Source organism: Heloderma suspectum, chromosome 1 (genome assembly GCF_057233095.1).
Source record: "Heloderma suspectum isolate Gila_16-S chromosome 1, 16-S_ref, whole genome shotgun sequence".
In the NCBI taxonomy this organism is placed as follows: Eukaryota; Metazoa; Chordata; class Lepidosauria; order Squamata; family Helodermatidae; genus Heloderma; species Heloderma suspectum.
In genome coordinates this window covers 215880618-215899188 of record NC_139458.1, presented here as the reverse complement: position 1 = coordinate 215899188, position 18571 = coordinate 215880618, and the positions used below count along the sequence as shown (strand labels likewise).

Sequence of the window (18571 nt, the reverse complement as noted above, 5' to 3'; positions counted from 1 at the left end):
AGTCATGGTGGGGGAAAAAAGAGAATGAGGAAGGGAGGAGAAAGAAGGGAGAGTATTTTTTTCTAGTATCACAGAACAGACTTGCATCTGGCACTAAAACAGGGTCACAGTTTTGAGATGTTACAGAAAGCAATTTCATGCTAAAAGATCTTTGCCTTTTTTGTCTTTTTTAAAGTCAGAATAGGGAAATAAAAACCCTGCTAACATCTACTTTTACATACCTAAAATTGCAACACCAAAGGGTGCAAGAGACACAGATACTGTGAATAAAGTAGAATATTCAAATATGAGAGGGCGTATCACAAATGGTCACAGAGAAATATATATCTATAATAATACTGTATCAAACAGATGGAAAGGATGTGAAACCAGTAGTGTAGACACGAACCTAGCTGCTTAACTAACATTCTAATCATCAGACACAATTCCATTGCTTAGTTTCTGTAGCTGCTTTTAAAAAAAGAAAAATGCCACTTCCCCAATAGAGTTCATATGATTTTCTCCCCGACTACTTTCTTTAATTATTAGTTAAATAATTTATTGGAATCAGCTATACACTGACATAATTATCCAAGTTCAACAACATTAATAACTTAATTGACTCTTTCTTCTACCCATTTATATAAAATCCCACCCCACACACCCACTTTTGGAGCTTTGACATTTTTATTTGCCCTTCTGTCTGGTATGCAGACTCCCCGTTTAATTTAACCTGTTAATAAATTACAATGGGAGATGTTCCTTAATTCCATCCATCAACAAAACAGTAAAATGAGCAACTCAAGGTATTTAACAAGGCTCTTCAAAAAGTGGTGGATGGCCTTCAGGCACATGAAAGGTAAAAATGCATTGTATCATAGTACAGTACTCCATGCAAGACAGAGCAGAGCAACAATAATTGTCCAATGTAATATACTGCAATTGTACCCACATAAAAGCCAGTGTCTTCCTGCTGTAAATGGAAATCAGGCCAATTTCTGCATCTATATATATCTTTTCCCCAGTTTTTATTTTATGGTTACTACAGTCTTGGGATGTGACTTAATTTTAGACATGGTAAAGAATGAATGTTAACACCTGCTCAGAGCCCATTCCTGGCAAGAGCTCATGCCTAAATATTATTACTTCAAACACTGCTAAACGAAGCAAATTCATAAGCCCTGTTTAGCTAGGGCTGCAGTGACGTCTTCAGCGAGGGTAGCAAGCTGAGGCGATTCAAGCAGGTTGATGCTGCCAGAGGATGAGACGTTGCTGAGCCTCCGTGGGGAAGCCACACTGGATCTGCCTGGTGACTGCGTGATGATCTCAGCTCCGTGGTCCACACGGGCTTTAGCATGCTCTCGGAAATTTAGCTTCTGGCTGTCAATCTGTGCAAGGAAAGGAGGCTTATAAAGAAAATGCAGCAACTAGAGTTGTGTGAATCTCTGTTGAGAAATTGTGCCAATTTCACTGACATTCTTCCTTTGGAAGTACTGCACGTGTTTCCCTAAGTGGGACACCTCCAAATTCACCTCAAATTTCTCTTCAGTCAAAATTCAAAGGCGAACTGGAGATGTGCCCTCCTCTATGAGGCATTATGCTAACTCTTGCCAAAATAATTTTTAACTTCCTCTAATCTCCTGCAGATGTTTGCCTGATCAGGGCCTTTCAAATTCACTTCAGATTTCTCTTAAGACAAAATTCAGAGGGAACTCAGTGATGCACAATTTAACTTCCTTCATATTTTAAGCCTCATCAGGCCATTCCAATTTCACTGATTCCCCCCCTTTTTTTAATTGAGACACCACTACAAAAAACATGTCTATCATGTTCTCAGGAATCACGCCATGACAGATTCCCTGGACTGAAATAATTATTTGAACAGATTTAACAGAATTTCCACTAACAGAAATTATTTTAACAGAATTAACAGAATTTCTACTAACAAATTGTATGTATTCTGTATACTCCTTTAGTAAAAAACAACAATAACCCTCTGTTAAAATAGTGGTTTGAAATTATCTGATCACGTCTTAACATTTTTGGTACTTTTTTTCATAAAATTGATAGAAATAGTTGTAGTACTCCTATATTGTCTAATTATTGCATAGTAAGTTTGTAGAAATACAAAATAAATAAACTAACTTATTTTCTTTGGAAAGGTTTGGAAAAGTGAAAGTGAGTAAACCGTTCAACTGTTGAACAGTTTAGGGCACAACAAAGCGCTACAACTCCCAGCATGCCTGGCTGGGGAATGCTGGGAGTTATAGAACTTTGTTCTGCCTAAACATGCATAGGACTGCACCCTTATTCTTTTTAAAAGCTTTTAGTGGAAACATTGTTCAAGTAAGAGTCTATAATAAGCTATTTTATATCTATAGGTTCTTTCGAGATGTGGTTCCTTGTTTATAACTCAGGAACATAACTGAGGCAAAATCTGGCAAGTGTATGATGGAATCCAGTGGGTCATGGGCACAATCTGGTAAAACCTAATGGCACATGTATATAATTGCCAATTTCATGGGTAAGTTCAATAGTATTTAAATATATATGGGATAGCTCTGAAGATTACTAGCTTTTGCTAGTTACCTGTCAAAATGTAGTTTTAGTGGTTGGAGAAGTAAATGGCACCCCTTTTTAACAATTAGATACGAATGTCCTTGACATGGATGTGGCAGGGTTTCCTGCTCAGGGACAAGCCCAGGCTGAACTAGAATTAAGGCTGATTCATGTCATAATCACATCGAGAGCTAGCTTTTTAATCCATGTGGGCTTTTCTTTTACATGTGCTTAATGTGCTTGGACCAAAGTGGCCATATGCATTCAGCCCACACCACAAATGGTCCTGTAGGGCACACATGCTTGTCTCCAGGCTAAAGATGTGAGGCCTGGAGGCAGGGAAGGAAAAATGGGACATTTTGGAAAACTGTGGTAGGGGGTGGGGGGTGGCCAAAGTATTTCAGAATAATGAATGGAATACTCTTTAAAAGTAGGGTGTTAAAATACATTTTGACAGACAATATATTACTGCTGCAAAACATGTAGATCCAGGATCCAGAGATAGTAATATTAGTGATCATATCTTTGGTACTTCATTTTTCTGAATTACTATACTCTCAGGACTTGATGTTGGAAAATAACTTTCAACAGTTGCAGGTATTTTATGCAAACTAAGAGACTGCCAAATGAATTCTTCTGAAACTTGGTGATAAGGACTTTGTACTATACAGCCTCTGATTCCTCTTGATTCTCCCTCCATATCCTTCATCAAGTAGAATAAACTGAGGCGTGTTTGAAAATACACACATGCAAACAAGTTACAAACTAACATGTGAATGACTTAAGAAGCTGTGTGCTAACCATCCATTTTCTGCAGTCCACAAGGCATATGGAACTTTCAGACACTGATTAGAGAAACTTGAATTATTTTCAAGGATATAGTATTAACGGTGATGGAGTGGTAACAAATAAATATATTTGTAATTATTGTTTGAAAAAAAGGCATATACCCAACATAATTTAATATGCTAAGTTATATACAATACATTTCATATTCTTAATGTAGCCAAGTAATTTTACCCTAAAGAAAGCAGTATTGTATATATTCAAATTTCCCCCCAAGGTCTGTTCTTCCACACAGAAAAGTGGAGAGGGGAAACCCACAACAGTTGTATTCCATGGCTTTAACATTTCTGGGAATTGTACAGCTCTACTCAAGTCACTGGAATACACTATGGGACAGTAGGGTTGGGGAGGGAGGTTGTTGTGTAGGTTAGTTGGTGGCAGGAGGGAAGGTCCTACTACATGCTTGTTCCCTCACTGAAGCCCCTCATACTCTGCTATATATGCAATGGAGCTCACCACAGCACCCAAGTTTATCATCAGTGCTCACAAAATATTGCTGTCTTGTCCAAGAAAGTTCCCCTCACTCTCTGGGCCTACTCACTGTTGATGCCGAGCCCAGGATTTCCTGAGCTTGATGCACAAATGAGAGTAACGGCTACTAGGCCACTCTGCCAGCTGCTTCACATGCAGTGGGACGCTGCTGCTACTTGCTTGTTCATCTCAGGAGTTCCTGAGCCAACTGGACTGATAGAAGCAGCAGAACCCGAGTCTCTCTGCTAGGCACTTCCATGGACATAGCACAGGAAACCATCAGACCTGTTGCCACAAGGCATTTCCGTTATCTTGGAACTCACTAGCTGTCACCATTGGCTCTTTCTGCAATTACCTGTAGGCAGTTTACAGAGGGATCTGTTGCCACTACAATTTACCACTTGTTTTGCAAGTCTTTTATGGTTGGCTACATAACGCACATTGTGCTGTTTATCTTTTCTGTCTCGATCACAGAAGTATTTCTGTGCAGCTAACTGCACAGCCACGCTTTCAGTAACTGGTTCACTTGTAATGACAACCCAGAGTGTGGGTTAAGTATGGGTTGTCGTTGACAGGATGAGTATGGGCTGAGTATGAGTTGAATATGGATTGTTGTTGAATTGTGGGTTGTCATTATGTGCGAACCTGCACTATGGTTTAACTATGGGTTGTTAACCACAAATAACCCAGGAAGAGAACCCATGGTTTGTTGTTAGGTTGTGAACTTTGGGTTGTTCATGGCTAACAACCCATAGTTAAACCATAGTTTGCACATAATGACAATCCATGATTCAGCAATCCATGATTCAACAACAATCCATGGAATGATTATGTCAATATGTAGACAGTCTAGAAATGGCTATGTCTTACCTTAATGTTACCTCCTCCAGGTACATGGTGAGCATTGTCAAGCGAACCAACCTTGGCATGGGCCTTTTCTTTGAAATCCAGTTTCACGCTCTCAATTTTCACCCGTCCCCCACCTATATGTTATGGGCAAAAAATAAGACTGAAAGAAGGCAAAACTGTCCTATGTCTTGTGAACCACTTTTACTTGGAGGCAGTCGTTAACAAAACCCAACAAGTAGGTGTATAATGGACATAGCATGTAAGAAGAGAGTGACCATAAAACATGGCCCACTTTAAGAAGCTTAAAAAAAACACCTCAACCCACCTTGTCACATGTTGTCCCATTTTCATTAATATTCAATACTTCCTTTGTCACGATTAGATTACCCCCCCCACCTTAATTTGGGACATAATTGGTGGAGTATCTTAATTACAGAGCCATTGCAATATTTTAAGTGTTATCCCATTCTTATTATAATGCAAGAACGGGGAAATACTGAACTAGTCTAAACTTAACCCTCCATTGACAGGTGGAAGTCAAATGAACCCTGACAGCACTGAAAAAAAATCTTAAAACTTTTGTGTCAGTCTGCCACAATTCTATGTTCTAGACAGTCCACACAGTGTGTCAGCCCCACTCATCCCCAAATTCAGTGAAAAATCAATGTTTTATGGCTTTGGGGGTCAATTCTATCCTTATGGAATGAATGAGACAACTGAAAAACCATACACAGAAGGTACTAAGGTTCAAGGTGACCCTGCCAAATATTGTTTAAATGTATTAGCTACTTGTCATGTCTACAGATGCTTAGCCCAGAACTTGTTCTTTTCATTTCTTGTGAGAGAACTCCTCACCCCCGATATTTTGTCTGTTTTCATAAGAGTCAAATTAGTGACTTTCCGTAACATCACTACAAACGCTAATAGGGGGTCAGTAGTATTCTACAGGTGTATAGAGCTCTTTTACAAATCTGCATTTTAAAACTTTTTTTCTAGTTACAGTCTTTCTTGTCACCCAGCAAAACTGTTTTCTCATCATAAATATTATTTTGCACAAAACCTACTAATCTGGCTTTTCTGGCCACTGCAACCACATCTGTAAATATGGGCAAGCAATCTGCACCCTCACCTGATCAGGTAGCCTGACAATAGAAACTTTCAGTCAAGTACTTTTAGATGACCACTTCTCTCTATTCACAGAAAGATATTTGCAAAATGTGTTGCTGAGGGTTGCCCTCAGGTGTCTTTGCAACAAGTCAGCCACAGTAGCTCAAAACCTAGGTCAGACAGTGGCTGAGAAATGAACACCACACTTAAGAGTTGTGGATGGAATATAGCTAATAACTTTTTCACCAGTGTGCCACTAAGATTAGATATGAACAAAACTGCATGTGTCAACAGCAGCATTTTTGGTTTTCACAAAGATACGCTTGTTAAGTTATGTGCCAAAGAAGGGAAGGTCAGTGATTCGCCTTTGTTCAGTACAAAACGATGCAGCAATCTCAGACCAGCACTGCAAGCCTGAGATCATTCTTTATTATAATAAAATGAAAGGTGGTGTGGACCCCTGTGACCAGGTGGTCTCACATATACTTCTAAATGCATGCTCAAATGGTGGCCAATGGTGAGTGTGTGTGTTTTCATATATAGTGGCCACTGCCTGCTGAACAACCCATGATGGTGTGAACATCCCAAAAGACATCTTTTCCTAGTAGACATAAGTCTAGAATAGATCAGGCCTTGGGCTTAGTCTAGTCACATACCGAGCTCACCTGGGACACTGAACAAGGCAGCCTTAGAATTGGTGTGCCTCGTCACCAAGAAAAAGGGAAAGGGTCACTTCTCTGGGAAACACCATGATAGAAAATTGCTGCAATGATGTGCTTTTTATCTGTCCTACTCATGCAGGTTTGAAATGTGGTGATTGTGCATAGACTGCACAAGTAACATGTGCTATGATTCCGAGGTCTGTGAGCTTTGCTACTGTTATTATACAACTCACAATTGCTACGCTGTTGTAGCTGTGCAACTATTATAATTACATTATATGTATGTTAATGTTATAATATGTTGTTTTATGTTTTAAAAACTGTGGGGTCAGTGAGACCCCACATGCTATTCTTGTAAGCTTATGTACTTTATATTGTGTGGTATTGTTGACCCCAATGACTTATGTGCAGCTATACTGTTTTGCTGGAAAAGGAACATTCTCAATTTAGACATGATTTTTAAACTCACAAATCATGTCATACTTAATACCTTCTACCAGGTGTATTATCTGTATGGCTTTCCTGGGGTTTTACCCCAAACCATATTGATAAGTCAGTTTTTCTATTGATGGAAAGTTAGTTTAATTTCTTCAGCCATTACTAAATACTTAATTCAGGGATCAGTATCAATGTTCCATATACTAAAGTAACTTTCCTGGTTGAATGTCTAGAGGCATTTTGACATAGGATGCTGATGAGCTGCTCTTTGCTGGACACAAGTGTGTTGTAGCAGCTAAAACTGAGTGATGCAAACTCCACTGGCTGGTTTCAGTAACAGGCTTGGCAAACAGAACTATTTTCTCTTTCCCTCCAAAAAATAGAAAACAGTTCAGTTTCTTCCGAGTCTAATTCCAACATCCAAATCATCTTGCCACATCAGAAATGAAGTGCGAAAGGTACAGAATGCCTTCTGCAGCCACCGCCTTCCCTTCCCACTTACTTGGCAGTGCTGTTACACAGCTCTTGTTGGAGGCCTCCTTCCCTCCATCCCATGTGGCGATGGCAGTGTTTTAGATGCCAGGGACCCTAAGATATGCAGTTTTCCCAAGGTGCCTGAGACATTATTATGGACATCAGGCAACATGGACTTGGGGGTCATTGCAGAATTCCATTTCCCCTCCAGACAATTCCAATATTACCTGGCCTATGACGGATATTCTTCAGTGAGCCACATTTGGAAGTCACATGACTCAAGTCTATCTTCTTGGTTACAATTTGCACCTGTTAAAAATATACAAAACACATCTCAGGAACACGAAAATGAAAACTAGAAAGGGAATGTGCCCAGACTTTGAAAATACTGCAAGAGAAGAGATTATTAGAAGAATGCAATCATGCCACAGAGGAAGGAAACACCCAGATTAATACAGCAAGCTTCCCATTTGGATAATGAACTTAGTAGAACCATGTTAAAGCCTTTTCATTAGTAGGGTGAAGATTGTAAATCAGGAAGATGAGTAAGGTTATCTTCTAAGATGTTTCACATCTTAGTTGGCCTCAGTGCTGTGTGCTGAGATCTGTACAACATTTTTCCATTTCTCTTTTATTTAAGATTTCCAGGATGTCCTGTCTTCTGTGGTTTATCTGGATTTCTTTCTGTGGTCCTTTACGTAGATATAGGCAATTTAGTGGATGCCACTTTGTAAGGCCTAATTCAGCCTGGTAACCAAAGTTTGTTTCCAATTGAAAGTTTTTGTGTTGGTTTTCTCTAAAAATCCATAAAAATTAATGGAATTGAATGGAATTAAATGAGGGGAAGAGAGAAAGGGGAAATTGTAACAGAAACGTAACCCAATCTTGGGTTCTTGTTCCTACATTACTGAGGAGTTAATACTTTTTGTATTCAGTAGCTAGCAAATTATACTAAGTAAATGTTAAAACAGCAATTTTTAAAAGTACAAAATGTCCTGTTTCTTTACAACATCCCTAGCCTTTTGGGAGGTTACAACAATTATAATTATGATAGATTGAAGAAGTACGCTCTTGACCATTTTGGACCCACCATAAAGTACTTCTATCAGTTACTTTGGAGTAAGGTTGCCCAAATCTTCAAGTATACACTGGGACTATTGGCTCACAAGTGGGCCGTGGCTCCAAACTGCTTCAACTGTGAAGTGAAATCACATTAAAGTGGATCAACAGCTGTATTAATCTAGTCTCACTTTCAACAGTAATGACTGCCACCTGGTGAGGAAGTACTAGTAAATATAAGTGACCACTTTCTGTCAAAGTGCATATTGTCAGTTTTATCTCCAAATCACTGTGAATGAATCTGGCAGTTTAATCAAGCAAGTGTAACTCTGTTGATATCCTTAATATTTCCTCAGATTTCAGGTCTTGTATGGCTCTGGGTTGTTTTTCTTTTGAGGCTTTGAATAATTGTGGATTTCATTAGAATCAACAGCAGCCATTCACTATATTTGTGCCTTGCAGAGTAGAGTGCTTTGGTTGTGAAGATACATGTGTGCCTCCCTTCTGACTGAGACCAGGAATTTGCTGTGGTCTGTGAGGAAGGATGGAGATACTCACCACTCAACACACAGTGCTGACACATCACTAGACCAAGGAGACATGAAACATGAGCAAGAAGGGAAGCAGTGCTTGGTAGGGAGACAAAGGGCTAGGCTGTGAGAGTGGGATCACCATAGCTGGCTGGGGTACCTCGTAAGCTACCATCTCTACTTACATTTCCTCCCCCTGCTGAATGTTTGATGTTATCCTTGGAACCACATCTGGATTGAATATCGCTAAAATCAATCTTCTCGTTTAAAATCCTAACCTAAAAGGAATCGGAGGTTAACTTACTATAAACAGTGTTCTTTTAGTCTACACAGTTCCCAAAAGCTAGGGCCCTGCCAGCTGCAACCGTGGGGGATGTTTGGTTTAAAAGCTATGCCCTACTGAGTCAAAGGCTTTTACAAAACAGCCTCTGTCATGAAAAATGCCTTGCCCTTTCTTTTCCATTTCTCTCCAGCTGTCTGCTTGGGAAAGGAAAACAATCATTTCTATCATTCTGAGAGGCAGCTGATCCAGGCTAGTGTTTACTGTAAGTAATGAGTTAAGTAACTCATCAGCATGAAGATGGGAGGAGGGAAGGCTTATGGCTAACAGCCTATTATACTGGGAAATGGAAAGAGCAGGGTAGAGCCTGCAGTGGTTGCCTGGGACCTGTGCAGTGGAATCAGTGTACTCAAGGCCTGCTCTATAATTTCAAGCTATTTAAATATGATTATTATATTAAATACCATTTGGGATTGCCATTATCAGGTTCCCCTATTTTTAGTGGGATACAACCTGTCACACAAGTTGGAGATCATGAAAGAAACAGTCAGTGGTTGGATCCAGATTTAGGCATGTGCAACAACTGGGCTGGTGAAAGCAGACTTCCCTGAACCCCCTCCTCATAGCAGACCCTCCAGCCCTCTGAAAATGCTATGGAGTGTCAGGGAACCATGCTGAATGGGGTGAGCTGTTGTGCGGGGGGGGAGGATTCCCAAAAATCGGGTGGCGGAACCTTCCATGAACCTTTCCTCCACAAAAGGCAGATCCTGGATCCAAACCATTGTTAATACCTCTTGGGTGGCAAAGAGATCTACTTTACATAATGATTTCACCCTCCCTGCAAACTGTGGCCCACTGAAGGAGACTGAAAAGTATGAGTAGCCCATGAATGAGTTACACCGTATGCACAACTGTATGCGTTTGCCTCAGGAATCCCACAACTGTTCTGAAGAACACCACAATGTATCAAGGCAGGGTATATCTCGCTGGCGAGATCACATCACCCCAGTGCTGAAGGAGTTGCACTGGTTACCAGTTGTTTTCCGAGCCAAATTCAAGGTGTTGGTTTTGACCTTTAAAACCCTATATAGTTCTGGCCCAGCCTATCTTAAGGAGCGCCTCCAGCAACACCAGACAGGCCGCTTAACAAGATCAGCCTCGGATGGCCTTCTCTCCGTCCCATCAGCCAGGACAGCTAGACTGGTGGGGACGAGGGAGAGGGTCTTTTCTGTGGTGGCCTCCACTCTGTGGAACTCCCTCCCTAGGGAACTCTGCCATGCCTCCTCTTTAATGAGCTTCTGCCGTGCATTAAAAACATGGTTGTTCAGGCAGGCATTTGGGGTGGGTTAGGGTATTGTAGAAAATGTTTTTATTGTAGAATTTTATTGTTTTAAACTGTTTTATTATATATGCTGTACATCGCCCAGAGTGGCTGGGTGACCAGCCAGATGGGCGATTAATAAATTAAATAAATAAATAAATAAATAGTGCTGCCCCCATAGTGTGGGGCCTTTATGGATCTTCCAATCTCATGTCCATTTTCTTTTCCAACTCCCCCTCCTCACTTATTCTCTAGGTTCGCTCATTCCATTCTTGGGTCTCTTCTCCCCCTTTTCCCATTTCCTCTGCCTCACTTTACAGCCTCAAATGGTCTGTTCTGTGCATACATAACAGTTCCCCAATTCTCTTTCTCCCCACATCAACCTTCTTGGCATTCGCTTTGTAGGATTCTTGTCCAATGAATGTCTCCCACCCCCACCCTGGGAGAAGCATTAACATGAAGGTCTAGGCATTTCGGTTCAGGGCAAACTTTTTTAAAACCTTTGCCGCCTTCTTAATGACTGCTTTCCCAGTCATCTCTTGTCTTCCTCCAACACTTGTTTGCTGTAGACACTAGGATGCTTCATATATTACAGGTTCTACATGGACATTGCCAGAAACTACTTCCACGTGGCAATGTTCCACAGGGGATTCTCTGTGATTAGGCCCGCACATGTGGTAAGAAGCTTACAAATATTACGACTTCCACGTGGAGAGTTGCCATGCAGAAGTAGATTTTGGCAGCCTTCACAAAGGAGGTTGTAATGTATGATGTGGCCTTCGCTTGCTCCTTTCATTCAGTCTGCCACCTTTAAATTCTTTCCTGGACAAGCTCCCACCATCTGCTTTCTAAAGTTCTTGTTCCAGAGTCTATAGAAAGGAAAGCAAGCGGGTGAGAATACCTCTAGTAAGTGCTAAAAAGGAGCTGATGGAAGAGGCCATGGAATCGACATGGTGTAATATGAATGGTGCCACTTATTAACATTTCATACATATGCTTGAATTATCTGCAAAATGTCCATTGGAGAAGTGTTCTCCACTGAACCCTCAAACTGCTCTGGAAACTTCCATGAGTACAAAAAGCAGTTGGAGGGCTTAGTGTGAGAACTTTTCAAACTGGAAATAGTACCAGTATTTTTTTTTTATTTATTTGCAAATATAAAAATAATCCCTCCCCAAAAGTGTGTGTGTGTGGGGGGGAGCCATGAAAACAGAAAGAAGAAGAAGAAGAAGAAAAGGAAGGAAGGAAGGAAGGAAGGAAGGAAGGAAGGAAGGAAGGACATTAACATATCCATACACAATAATCATCTACATCACCCTTAAAAAAGCGAAGAGGATCTAAAGAGCCTCTTGTTGAGGGTGAAAGAGGAGAGTGCAAAAGCTGGTTTGAAACTCAACATTAAAAAAAACTAAGATCATGGCATCTGGCCCTATCACTTCCTGGCATATAGAAGGGGAAGAAATGGAAGCAGTGACAGATTTTACTTTCTTGGGCTCCAAGATCACCGCAGACGGTGACTGTAGCCATGAAATTAAAAGACACTTGCTCCTTGGGAGGAAAGCTATGGCAAACCTAGACAGCATAGTAAGAAGCAGAGACATCACCTTGCCGACAAAGGTCCGTCTAATCAAAGCTATGGTTTTCCCAGTAGTAATGTATGGCTGTGAGAGCTGGACTATAAGGAAGGCTGAGCGCCGAAGAATTGATGCTTTCGAACTGTGGTGCTGGAGAAGACTCTTACGAGTCCCCTGGACTGCAAGGAGGTCCAGTCAGTCAATCCTAAAGGAAATCAACCCTGAGTGCTCACTGGAAGGACAGATACTGAAGCTGAAGCTCCAATATTCTGGCCACCTAATGCGAAGAGAAAACTCTCTGGAAAAGACTCTGATGCTGGGAAAGACTGAAGGCAAAAGGAGAAGGGGACGGCAGAGGATGAGATGGCTAGATAGCATCACCGATGCAATGAATATGAACTTGAGCATGCTCCGGGAGAGAGCGCAGGACAGGAAGGCCTGGCGTGCTATGGTCCATGGGGTCACGAAGAGTCAGACACGACTGAACGACTGAACAACAACAACAACAACAACATATCTAAATGAGCATCCTCTCTAAATTGATGCTGGTAGGAGATACATTCAAATGTAGCAAGAGCAGTAAGATCTTCACACCACTGAATGTAAGTGGGTGTTTATCCTTCCAGACTTGAAGTATAAGTCTCTTTGCAAAGAACACCACAACACAGCAAGGCAGGGCAGTGCTTCCCCCATAGTGTGGGGCCTTTATGGCTCTTCCAACCTCATGTCCAGGGCTCTCGGAGCCTCCACTTTTACTGTCCATCTGTTAATCTCCATATCTTTCTGGCTGAACATCAGGAAAAACTTTCTGACTGTTAGAGCAGTACGACAATGGAACCAATTCCCTAGGGAGGTGGTAGGCTCTCCCACACTGGAGGCGTCCAAGATGAGGCTGGACAGCCATCTGTCAGGGATGCTCTGACTTGGATTCCTGCATTGAGCAGGGGGTTGGACTCGATGGCCTTGTAGGCCCCTTCCAGCCCTACTATTCTATGAGTCTATGATCACAGGAATATAAATGCTTTGTGCTTTTTGTATGTGCTTTTAAGGACACGAACATCCGCAATTATCAGATTTTTCAAAACAAAATTCATACAATAAAATAATTGCTTCCAACCAAAACAAAGCCACTATGGGACATGCCCACATCATATTCTTCAATGAGGCATTGTCCACATTACATCGCCAGCATCTAGCAGAGCTAGCCAGCTTCTTCTTAACAAGCCTATGTGGTGTCCAGTATATACAAAACATCATTTTTTTGTTGAATCAACCTCAATTTTAAATCTGCAGAATTAGTACATATGGAAGCTAGGGCAACTTTCCATTGATGATACTGTATAGAGCATTCCAACTCTTTATTCCATTCCTCTCTGACATTCTCTACAGTTAGGTTACTATATTCCAAAAGACGTTTATAAACAGTTATTGTAGGCTTAACATTCTGTAAAGAACCCATTAATTCCTCCAACAGTGTAGGAAGTGCTGAAGCACTCATCACTGATGTCCCATATATAGACTCCAACAAATGCTGTAGCTGAAAATACTGCCAACTAGCACTGGACACTAAGTGATAATCTAATCTACAATACTAAAAATGGTAAAAACTCATCATCCAGTCCTATGAAATGATCCAAAGTTAAAATTCCACTATCAGCCCAGCTCCTCCACATAAAAGGCCACCTCTCTATTTTCAAGCCTGGATTCTCCCACAGAGTTAATTTAGCATGCGAATATGATTCAAACTGCAGCTGATGAAACATTGCATGCCAAGCCTCTCTCTCTGCTAAAATTGCTAATGAAGTCATTCCTTTCTTTTTAATATACCTAGACCCTAATGCCATCCAGCCAGAAAGAGGTGCCAAATAAGCTGACTTCAAAACAACCCATGGAGGAGTATTAAGAGAAAAAGTTGTTTTCCAATCATTGGTGTGAGTTTACAAATAAATCTTATGGTATAAACTATAACCTGGAAAATTAAATCCTCCCTTCTTAATCAGCAACTGCATTCTCTTCAGTGAAAAACTGGAAATACCACCAGTATAAACACAGACCATCCCCCTCCCTCCCTGGTTTCTTTATATTCTTATATTGTAATGAATTTCTCCACATTTTATGGCCAGGGTTATATTCTTCTTCCCATGTTTTCAAGCTAACATTTTATTTGGTAGAAATTGGTTTCTCTTAACAGCTTTCTGCTTGTTAAGAAAAAACAACATTTATGAAAACTGTGTGACTGCATATTTGCATAGAGTGACTGCCCCTGTCTTTAAATAAGTACCTTTTTTGTATATATATGATGCTTGCTTGTTAATTGTACAGGCATGTGGAAGTAAAAAAAAGAACCTATCCCCTAAAGTGCAGGTTGTCAACCAGGATAAAAGAGCAGGAAAGCAAAGTTAGGGTAGCAATGACATGATGGACTCTGCCCATGGGCAATAACTACTACTACCTATCAAGGAGAATGGTGCTTTACAGAGTTGTGGTTTTTTTTTTTTTAAATTACCATAGGAGAGGCAAAAGAGGGAGTGAAGGAAGATGAAGGTGAAAGTAAACTGAGGAAGAATATGACTTCAGTTCAGTTTCATGTACATGCATAGTTTCAGTAAATGATTAGGACTAATGGATTGTGCCACAGGCTTTTTTTTTTTTTTTTAAGTGTGTTTTGAGGAGAGATTTTAAGGAGTGGTACCAGGAGAAAATGGCAGAGTTATTTGAGGGAGCAGGTGACCACTGAAGGAGTAGAGCACTCAGGCAGGGACACAACATGATATGAAAGCAAAGAGATGGAGTGGAGCAAGGCCTCCTCTAGCTCAGTGGTACAGCATGTGTTTTGCATGGAAAAGGTCCCAGGTTCAATTCCTGGTAGGGCTGGGAAATACTTCTGTCTGAATCCTTGGAAAGCTGCTACCAGTCAGAATAGAAAATACTGAGCAAGATGACTTGGTATAAGGAGGCTTCCTATGTTTCTGTGTTTCATGGAGGGCTCTGAAGTTAAGGATGAGGAGTTTGTGATCAATCCAGAAGTGGACAGGAAGCCGATCTAGGGATTTAAGGAGGTGTGCCACATACATACATCAAATAAGTGTCTAGAAGTGTAGTGGCAAATTCAGAAGCGCAGGGTCCCTTCGTGACAGTCACAGCCACGCCCCCTCACAGCTACGCCCCTTCTAAGATTGTACAACCTTGTAAGATATACAGCCTTCACTGGGATCCAAAAACAGTGCAGCTGAGAGCAAGGTAGGGGTATTTCAATTGGCCTTCTGAGAAAAAATGCAGGGGTGTTAAAATCTCTCTCTCTCTCTCTCTCTCTCTCTCTCTCACACACACACACACACACACACACACACTTTAGGTTTTCAAAATATGATACTCTATGGAAGCTTCACCCTCTCAACTCAGCCCTCATGGACAGATCCGTTCTCATTTAAACAGCCCCCTGGCACACTCCCTTAGTGCCCCAGCATTACCCATTAGCCTTCCCTAAGCTCCTTCATTATATCTCCCCCTGCCCCCTCCAACAGAAATGTCCACACACCCAGCTGGATTGAACTACACACACACACACACACACACACACACACACACACACACACAGAGTGGTGTAGTGATAAATTTGGAAATGCAGGAGCTCACTGTGACAGTCTCCAAGGGCAGTCCAAAATTTCAGGCAGCTGTGTCGATCCATATCAACAAACTAGTTCTAGGAGTTTTCCTCTCCACTAGGAGCACATCTTTGGTAAAGCAAACAGGTCCTAATTGCCCATTCCAGACCAAGTCATCCCAAATACTTTGCATTCCAACATGGAACAGTATATTCTTGCTTGGAAAATTCATTCCCCCCACAGCTACAGTGAGGATTGCAGCTAAGCTCAGAGGGAACAGGGAATTCTGAGGGGGGTGGCAGATGACATCAGAGTCCCTGCTAATGAAAAAGTGCTGGGGCTGCGTCCCACTGAGCCCTGCCTCCACTACACCACTGTAAGTGTCACATGGTAAGATTGACTAGAGAGGTGAATGATTTTGGCAGCAGCATAGTGCCGGACAGAGGTGAAAGGGTCAAGGTGTGACAATGGTAGACAGAAAAGAGATGGTTGCAGTAGTCAAGGTGGGAGGTGACTAGGGGCTTCTTCACATGGAGCTTTTATCCTGCTATTGATATTGATTACTCACAGAAGTCTGTGGGTCCTTTAGATGATATTGTCAACCTCTAGGGTGTCTTCAGCACTAAATGACCTTTATTCCATTTTTTTTAAAAGATCAGAGATAGCGAGCTATCAAATTACCACACTTGATTTCCGCTTGAGTTCCCTTGTGAAAAGAGGAAAAACCCACAATAAGAGGACCTAGGCCACAGTGCCATCTAGTGGCTGTATAATGAAACATATCGAAGACTTGGATAAGGGGGGAAATGGCGGCGGGGGGGGGGGGAGAAAGCGCGTATAAAAGGAGTCTGTCATGATCCTGCATTTAAAATGGAAGCAGAAAGCCCTGCTTTAAATGTGGGATTTTAGGCTGGTATAGAAATGCTGTGGAACAATAACCAGGGTTTTTGCCAGAAAAGAAGGTGACAAATGCCACAATGTCCCATTTGATGCATGATAAGTTGAAGCAGAGATTTGCCTTTCTTATCAACAACACAATATTTAGTGGTATCACCTTGCCTATAGTATTGTTGATAAGATTTCCAAATTATAAAGACAATGCAGTTCAGATTTGCAACAGATGTGCCATCAACTAAAACCAAAAAGATGTTTAGAATGAAGTGCTGTGCTATGGCTTTCATTTATGCAATTATGTGCAATTCAAAAGATCATGGCATGTGGTACCACTGCAGTGACTGCATCAAATCTGTGTAATGGATGCCCAGGGTTTCTGAACAATGATAGCAACAGACCTCTTTACCTTCACTAACTGCTGCAATGAGTTGCTATATTTGACTATTGTCTGTCTTTGACAAATGTCTGTTCTGAGGTTTGGAATCCTTTCTTTCAGGAAAATCAAACTAAACAGATGTTTACTAGAACATCCAAGATGACTGTCACAAGAGTTTTATGTTTCTGAACTTCACAGGAGTTTTATGTTTCTGAACTGAATCTTGCCCCCAGAAAAATCTAAGTTGGATAGAATAATATAAAGCCCTCACAACATTTCCTTTCTGTCTGTCCTTCCCTGACATGGAGGAATCAGCAACAGCTCTGAGCAATGACCGAGAAAAAGAATTTGCTCCACAAATACTGCTTCAAGGGGCACAGCAAGTCCAGACTGCTGCAAGGCCTTCGAAAGTCTGGTTCAGAAACATCCCCCCTCCCCCGGTTGATTCTGACACACACTGGGGCCGTGTTTCCACAACAATGGAAGGAGAAGCTAATGGAGGATTAGCTTAATCCTCCATTAATTAGCTGGATTTCTTAAAAGGAATCAGCTTTGCTGTGTGCAGGGTTCCACAAGCAGATTCTCTGGGCCAGTAAAAATCACTTCGCAGAACATACTTCCTGGTGGGGGTTGGAGTGAATGTCATCTGACTGGCAGGGGCTGCTCAACCAATAAGAGAGGTTTTCCCCCTCCCCCCTTTCTCCTTTCCCCTGAAAGCCCAGATGCACCTGCATTTCAGGAGCAAGCCTCATTGAGCACAATGGGAGTTACTTACAAGTAGACACACATATGCTTGTGCTGGGAAGTGGGGGGGGGAGAACACAAAGATGGAAACCAGCCCCCATTTTAACCCACAGTACCTCATTGACCACAATGGGAGTTATTTCTGAGGAGTTTGTTTACTGAGGAGTAAAGGGTTTGTTGTGGGAAAGAGAGCAGGAAACACAAAGACAGAAACCAGCCCCCATTGTAACCTGCAGGATATCTGTAACGAAGGTGTGAAGTACTTACTTCCTAAGGTAATGAATTGGAGCCTCGAGATCCTGCTTAATCACAATTTAGGAACTGGGCTTTGAAATGTGCCATTTCAATTGTGGGGGAATCTCTGTAAGTTCTGATGTGGGCATTCAAAGGCAAGCCTCATTGACCACAATGGGAGTTACTTCTGAGGAGACACTAATGGGTTTGTTGTGGGAAAGAGATGGAAACTAGCCCCCATTTTAATGCACAGAACCTCTATAAGGAAGCTGTGAAGTACTTCCTTAGTCAAAGGCTTTTTTCACATGGAGCTTTTATCCTGCGATTGAGATTGATCCTTCATGGAAGTTTGTGGGCTCTTTACATGATGCTGTGTCCCTCCAGGGTGTCTCCTGCACTAAATGCCCCTTGTTCCATTTTTTAAATAGATCGTAGATAATGAACTATCAAATTACCCCGTTGTGTTCCACTTCAGATTCCTCTGTGAAAAGAGTAAATGCGGCAAGAAAAGGAAGGAGATCAATGAAAGATAATGGAAGACTCAGATATGGGGAGAAGGAGGGGGAAGG

The 18571-nt window shown here is 41.5% G+C and overlaps 1 protein-coding gene across 2 annotated transcripts in view; it reads right to left on the bottom strand.

Moving 5' to 3' along the window:
• Positions 1-988: 988 nt before the first annotated feature.
• Positions 989-18571, bottom strand: part of MAP2 (microtubule associated protein 2) — a 176839-nt gene continuing 159256 nt past the window's right edge. Inside the window, exons 14-17 of one of the 2 annotated variants that reach the window (XM_084819173.1) lie at positions 9160-9252; positions 7613-7694; positions 4726-4838; positions 989-1367 (exon numbers count right to left, since the gene is read on the bottom strand). In XM_084819173.1, coding sequence (XP_084675299.1) covers positions 1152-1367; positions 4726-4838; positions 7613-7694; positions 9160-9252 — 504 coding nt within the window. In that variant the 3' untranslated portion in view covers positions 989-1151. The remainder of the gene's footprint in view (positions 1368-4725; positions 4839-7612; positions 7695-9159; positions 9253-18571) is intronic. The other variant, XM_084819177.1, reaches the window with a different exon arrangement.